Below are 7,041 nucleotides of genomic sequence, written 5' to 3' on the forward strand. Positions count from 1 at the left end.
CCCCCCCCTTCCCCTGCCATCACGATAGTCTTTTCTTCTGACACAACCACACACTGGACTGACCTTGTAGTGTGCACTCCATGAGTTTGTCACTGGGCTCGTAGTCCTCTGGACAGACATGGTGGCACCTCCCGGTGAGCTGGTACAGGCCTGGCCGGCACCGCGCGCATGTCTCACTGTTCACACACGCCTCGCACTCCGCAGGGCACCCTGTAAAGACAAAAGCACAGTTATGCATCTCTGAATAGAGGGGCCAAATATAACACTGAAACATGTTTTTATGTGCGCTTCATTCCAAAGTCAGAATTGTTCGGTAAACTGCATGATGAATGTAGGATAAATATGAGGTAAATAGAGTAGAATAAGGGGCAAACCCCACATTGTATCCCTGTCCCTGATGAATGTGAACTCTAAACACTCACTGGGAACACACTCCCTCTGTGTGTCGCTGCGGACCAGCCCCTCAGGGCAGTTCTCCTGGCACTTGCCCAGGTGAAGGTAGAATCCTGCTCGGCAGCGTGTGCAGAAGTTCTTGTTGAAGCAGGAGTCGCACTCCGACCTGCACTCTGAAACACAGACCCACCGCCAGCGTTTATTTAAACTGTACAAGTTATCATGTGTGTCCTGGTGTTAAATATACAGGGTGTCAGTGTGTGTGTGTGCATTTGTGTGTGCATGCCTCACTGGGAATACAGTCAGGAATATATAGGCCACCGCAGTCAGATGGATTTATGATTTTAAGTAAAGCAACACTTGGTTTCATTTAAAGTCGCCAAAAGGAAACGCACTTAACAGGTATCAAGTTATATGAGTTCATACTGAAAGATGGTATAAATAATGCCATCTTTCACAAGCAGGTTATGAAACTGTTGTTTGTAAAGAAGGGAGGACAGTTTGTTACTTACTTGTGCAGGTGTTTCTCTCTGGGGAGCGCGTGCCATAAAAGCCCGGAGGACAGGAAGTCATGCACACCCCGATCTGCTTCATCCCAATCCTCTCCAGATGCATGAAGAAGCGAGGCTTGCAGGACAGGCAGCCATTGTAGTCAGAGCAGGTCAGACAGCCACCCTGCTGGCACCCTGAGCTCACACCAGAGATCTCTGTTGACAGGAGCAGTGATGGGGGGGTTAGGTTAAGTATGAATTTCACATCATATAAAATTACTATTTGGGGCATATTAAACAATGAAAGTTGAATTGATCTTAATGGATAGCTTGCTAAATATGCACCACTATTTTTTTTTAGCCAAGGACCCAATGCAGTCCAACAAGTCCCATTTTTAGTCCTTGACAATAAGTCACCAAGTGGTAAAATTCAGAACCTTATTGAGCCCTACTATATTAAACTGCTCTAGCTTTTCATCCCATTCATACCAGCCTCTTTAACACATATACCTGCAGGTTTTAAAACTTTTATCTTGCTACCTAACACAGCCAATGAACAGAGAATTTCCTCCAATGTACCTGCAAGTACTTGAAAAATAAAGTTCCTCCTATTGATGTCTGCCATATGATATGAATGTCATTTGTGCAGAGTACAATGGAAAATCTCATTTTGTGTTGTTGTTAAAGTTGTCTTTTTTGTTAGGTTGCCATGCACTAATCAGGATTAGGCTTATAACATAACGTACAAACTACAACCCAGACTGTTACGAGGGTTTATACATTTCAAAACAGTGCAGATGTCAGACTGTCCTGTGGCACCACTGTGCATGCTATGTTTGCTTGACTCTACAATACCACAATAAGTACATCAATGAGATGCGATAGCTTTAATGTTTGTGGAGCAACACTGTTGCATTATGGTATCAGCGTGTGTATCGAGTTCCATAACCAGTTTCAGTAAATTCAAAATAAAAAAAATCAGTAACAATGACTTGATAATTTAAAAACAAAGAAATCTATTTTTTGTTAACATTTGGCAAACATGTAAGTTTATTGTTTTACGTATTGAAATCTTTCAGTCAAGTTTAGTTCAAGTATTGTCATCTGTATCATGAATGGTTATTTCCAGTATCAGAGGAATAATCACCTACTGCCTTATTAGCACAGTGCCAATGACAGCTGATTAAACTTTGTCTACAACCCTGTTTATGTACATAAGTACTGTAGTGTTTACTTCATGTTGATATATTTTACAGTGGGGTTTTCATCCCCCACTCTTCACTTTTTTGTGGGATGATTCACCAAACATTGTCTGCCCTGGATGAAAGCTCTGAATATAAGTTTTAATCATTTTAATTGTATGTTGACAATTTGTCACAGACCTGTTTAATTTCTTCCAACTTACAGCCTCTGTGTTAAAATAAATCTTAAAAGGATAAACACTAAGGGCTTAAAGTCTTAAAGAACTAATTGTATTAAAGAAGAATTCAATTCAGGGTGATTTCTTGCAGTCAGTTTCTGGGAAACGGTTGTATATCATCCTTTTCAGGTTGTGATTGCACTTAGTTGACAAAAACAGTAATAAAGAGGTTTTGGGTGGTTGGATGGTGACTTGACAGGTTCCATGATGTTGGGCAGTTCAGAGAGGATGTTTTTAGCTTCTGGTCCCGATGTTTAAGTAACAGTATAACAGTTGTTATGAGGAAATTAGTTTAAATCTCTCCTCTGTTAGAAATACTATTGTAGAGTTAAATCCAGAAAGTTGTACTGGGCTTTAGGGACAGGCTTGTTACAGCCTTTAATTAAATATATATATATATATATATATATATACTATAGGAGCGACACCTGTGACATAGAGTCAATATGTAGTCAATAGACATGACAGAAGTTCTATGTTTTACATACTTGTGCACCCAGGGCACATTGGTTCTCCATTCTCAAAGGCACTGATTGGAAAATGTTGCAGTAGTCACACATGGTAGGCAAATTGAATGCAATCCCTGTAAGCGTCCAAGGAAATGGTTTTCCTCTCCAGCCTTGGCATCTCATGCCACTGCATTAAGCTGGCCCTCTAAGTTCAGGGTTTGGCTGACAGTTTACCATAGATCATGGATACTTTGTTTGAAATATCTCAACAATCTTTACAACTGCTGTCCATTTGCCCAGATGTGTTCCTGCCAAGATGCCCTGATTCACAGAAGTCTTAACACACAGGAATTTGGCCTTGCCCTCACACTCGCACCAACAAAACCTCAGTTGGACTTGCATAACACACCAACAAAGTCACATATGAACAAACACATTCACGTGCCTGCACACACGCAAACACAGATGGTTCATGGAGAAAATAGAACTGTGCAAAAAAATAGAAATATCGTGAAAGAATGTGCCATAAGTATTGGATGGTTAACACTTTATAGGATTCCATCATGTGACACATTTTTATAATTCTATGTTCAAGATCTAAATCATCCCATCTTCATCCTGCCCCGAACCGACCTGATAAACTATCCAGTATACGTGGTTTCCACTGTTAACACCCAGGCACCGACATGCCTTCACTTTTGGATGCATCATCACAGACGGGAAGCTTGGAGCTCGGGTTCAGTCCCTGCATTGTAATTTTGGCTAGTTGACTCAATGGTCATTGACTCCCAGCTCAGTCTTTACCCGCGTCTTTCCTTCTGAAGTGTGAACTCATTCACCCTTCACCAACTAATCCTTCCATCCTCCCTGATATCTCTGCAAGTGTTAGCTATCTGCATCCTTGGAGGAAGTTTGGATTCTTAGCACATGTCAATTAATGGGTACTGAGTCAGTCTGGAAAGGCAGGAGTCTCCTCGTGAACTAAACCTTCAGCTTGAACAGAAATTAATTAATGCTTTGGTGCTGCCGTCCAACAACAGCATTGCATCATGGCTGAGTATATGTGCATATGCTGTATCGTACAATGTTTGATCTTTTTCAGCCCTTAAAACACATTTTCAGCATATATTTTTGAATAAAAACAAACATATACTAATTAAAAAAATTGTAATTTCATATAAAGCACATTGTTGAGACTTTTTTCAGTCTCAGGATTCAAGAAACCAAGTGTTTGAGAACTCTTAATAGACCCTCCTGCCCCCCTCTCTTACACTGTGTTAAGAGGCTCTTTAAAATTGTTTAGGGGGGGAAATAAACATTTAAAAGGGAGAATCTGTGTAGGGTATAAAGCTGACTACAACATCTATATATATCCTACATTAGCACAGGACAAACATCTGAGAATAATCAACCTATTAATACAGTAGGAATTGTTCCTTGTCCTTTATTGTAAAAACGTCTGTCTGGTGTCATTTATATGTCTGTTTGCTGCAGTTTAAATAAGATCTATATTGGCTGTTTCTCTCTGATGAGCAGTAAAACCATCCTCACTCAGTTCTTCAGGTCTGACCTAAACTACATTGAACAGAGCTGCCAAGAGCAAGTAACCCCAGGACCCCTTTGAAACTACATAATAAACACACAGTTAACCCCGGATGCTGCAAGTCCCTGCTCTTTTTTTAAATTTCCACTTTGGTGGTCACAAGGGAAGAAATGACAGCAAAACCTGTCCTGGTCCGGACTACAGATCTGAGCTCAATGATTAAATGTAAAGATATGTAGAGAGACGTTTCAGCCCCAGGTGGCAGGGATAAAACATCACTTCGAGATCTATTGTTGTATATCACAGTCAGTCTTCGGCCACGCTGGCAAGCAAATATTCCAGTTTTCAATGCTCTTCTCTAACAGCTTAGTCACAGAGCACATCTGGAGACCCTCAATGATAAAGTGAGCGTAGGAAGAGTAGAAAAATATACTTTATTAATACTTATTTCATGGTGTCATGGAAATTGGCTTGCCATAGCTCAAGAGAGGAGACATAATGTTGGACCTTGGGGAGATATATGGGAAATGAAATACCTTCACTAAGTGTTTTCAGTGTGGAGCATCTCTGGTGGTTTCATGGAGCCTACTGTCAAATGTGCACGAACTCAGATACAGATAAGATGGGGCATGATTTCAAATTACAATATTGAGTTCAATTTTCATAAATGTGAATATGTGATCTGAACATGGAGGTTACTTATCTAAAGCTGTGAATATACACTTGAATATTGATCAGGCCGGACAACCGGGCAGCACACTCTGTGCATGAAGTCTGCTGCTCTGGCCGCTAGAGAGCGAAGTGAACCAGATACTGTGCGCAAAGAGCAGCTGCTGCAAGCTTCAGGTGACAGCCAGGCAGAACAATTCATTCATCAAACTAAGGCTCAGAGGAAACATAGTAAAAGTGGACTAAAAATAGTGACATTACTGAAGGTATACCATGATTGGACTACACAACCAAAGAGCTAATAGCGCTGGAGTTTGCGCTGGAATTTTATCAAGAATCGCTCCCCCGTTTTATAGCAGCAATTTAGTGCGTTGAAGTGCTTAAACCATGATGGAGAAGTGTAGGGTGGCTTTAATAATTCCTAATAATCTGGAAGATCAGTGCAATCACTCTTAAAATTTGCCAAAATGTGTTTTTTTTTTTTGTCTTAAATGATAAAATAGAGAGAGAGACAGAGACAGAGAGAAAAAAGTCAAATTTTTTAACCTTCCAAATAACATTATTTTAAATATCTAGAATAGACTGAATATAGAATTTACAGTTTTTTGTTGGTAAAATATGTAGAATGTCGGCGGGAGACCGTTGTGACTTAACGCCTCTGTGAGTAAAACAGGCCAATAAATGCTGAAGAAATATGTAAGAAAATTAAAAAGAATATGCTTAGTGTGTGCGCACACTGGGAACCGCACTTTGACCTACTCACGTTTATGTTGCCGGTGCCTGGGGCTGCTGTTCTGCTGACAACCAGTGTAATCCATGCAGTGCAAGATGATCAAAACAAAGGAAATCAGTTGTAATTGCATAGTAGCCCAGAGATGAGACTCGTAAAGCCAATGTCAATGTTCACCAAGTCACTAATGGAACAAGATTCCGTTTTCTTCCCCCCAGACGGAGGCAGATTGTGCAGGGTATAGGCAATTCCTAGACACAGCAGGACCCCCAGCTATGTGGTGATATGTGGTGATGGTAGTGTACTGTGGCCCAATGATGCCTGGGCCGCTTAGCATGTAACATCCTGGATAGGATCTTCATATGTGCCAAGAAAGCCAGAGTGAGTCAGGGATCCGCTATCCGTGCTGTGTTGAAGAACATCCCTTCGAGAAAAAAAAAAGAAAACACGCCAAAAAGCTCGATTCTCATCTGGTGTGCGCAGGAGGAAAGCAAAATCACTCATTGGCGTAGGTCAAGAAGATAATTAGAATTAGTATTTATGATTAAAATGATTCTCAAAAAGTTTGAGATAACATTTCCATGTGCAGGACTCCAAATTGACCTTCCTCTTCTCCGCGTCTCTCTCAGTGGAGATGCGCCGCGCGTCCCGGTGCGTGTGCGGACACCCTAACGTGCCAGGCGCGGTGAGGGTCTCTGCTTCATCTCAGCATCAGCTAAAGCGCAAAAAGTAAAAGCCATCACAGGACCAACACTGGTATTACAAAGAAATATCTAAGTTGAAGTTTCGTTGTTCTACTGTTGGCTGTCAAACACACACCTCCTCTCCCTCGCTGTCGGCGGCAGGCAACTGAACAAAAGTAAATCTCCGCAGTTTCAGCGCTTTTCTGCTTTGCGTGCAGGACCCATTCACTCCCCTTTCTGCCGGCCGGCTGATGACTTCAGCCCTCTGCTGTCTCTCTCTCTCTCTCTCTCTCTCTCTCTCTCTCTCTCTCTCTCCCCTATGAGCTCCAAAGTTTATTTAGAGGGCAAGCACCCCCGCGTCAGAGAGAGAGAGAGAGAGAGAGAGAGAGAGAGAGGTTAAGTTATTTCAACGAGGGTTGTGTACTGTTGCTTCTCCGTGATTCCTGTCTGACGTTGTGTTCCCAGTGATGCTTTAAATGTGCATCTTTTAACATGAACTGAATGTAAAAATTACATGATTGAAGAGAATGCACTCACCTGCTACCCAGCTTCTTTTTTGAACTGAAAAAATAGCCAATATAGTTAAAATTGGTATGTGTTTGAAAAGTTTTTTTTGAAAGTTAACAGAAGAAATGTTATTTTTTAAAGTCCTTCAAAAATATT

The 7,041-nt window shown here is 41.3% G+C and overlaps 1 protein-coding gene across 1 annotated transcript in view; it reads right to left on the minus strand.

Moving 5' to 3' along the window:
• The window catches only part of rspo3 (R-spondin 3), a 6,944-nt gene extending 349 nt beyond the window's left edge, over nt 1-6,595 (minus strand). The window contains exons 1-4 of the mRNA XM_031873734.1: nt 5,729-6,595; nt 906-1,100; nt 423-566; nt 64-210 (exon numbers count right to left, since the gene is read on the minus strand). Coding sequence (XP_031729594.1) covers nt 64-210; nt 423-566; nt 906-1,100; nt 5,729-5,828 — 586 coding nt within the window. The 5' untranslated portion in view covers nt 5,829-6,595. The remainder of the gene's footprint in view (nt 1-63; nt 211-422; nt 567-905; nt 1,101-5,728) is intronic.
• Between the last annotated feature and the right edge of the window lie 446 nt (nt 6,596-7,041).

Source organism: Anarrhichthys ocellatus, unplaced genomic scaffold, assembly GCF_004355925.1.
Source record: "Anarrhichthys ocellatus isolate YVR2014 unplaced genomic scaffold, GSC_Weel_1.0 scaffold74, whole genome shotgun sequence".
NCBI classification, from domain to species: Eukaryota; Metazoa; Chordata; class Actinopteri; order Perciformes; family Anarhichadidae; genus Anarrhichthys; species Anarrhichthys ocellatus.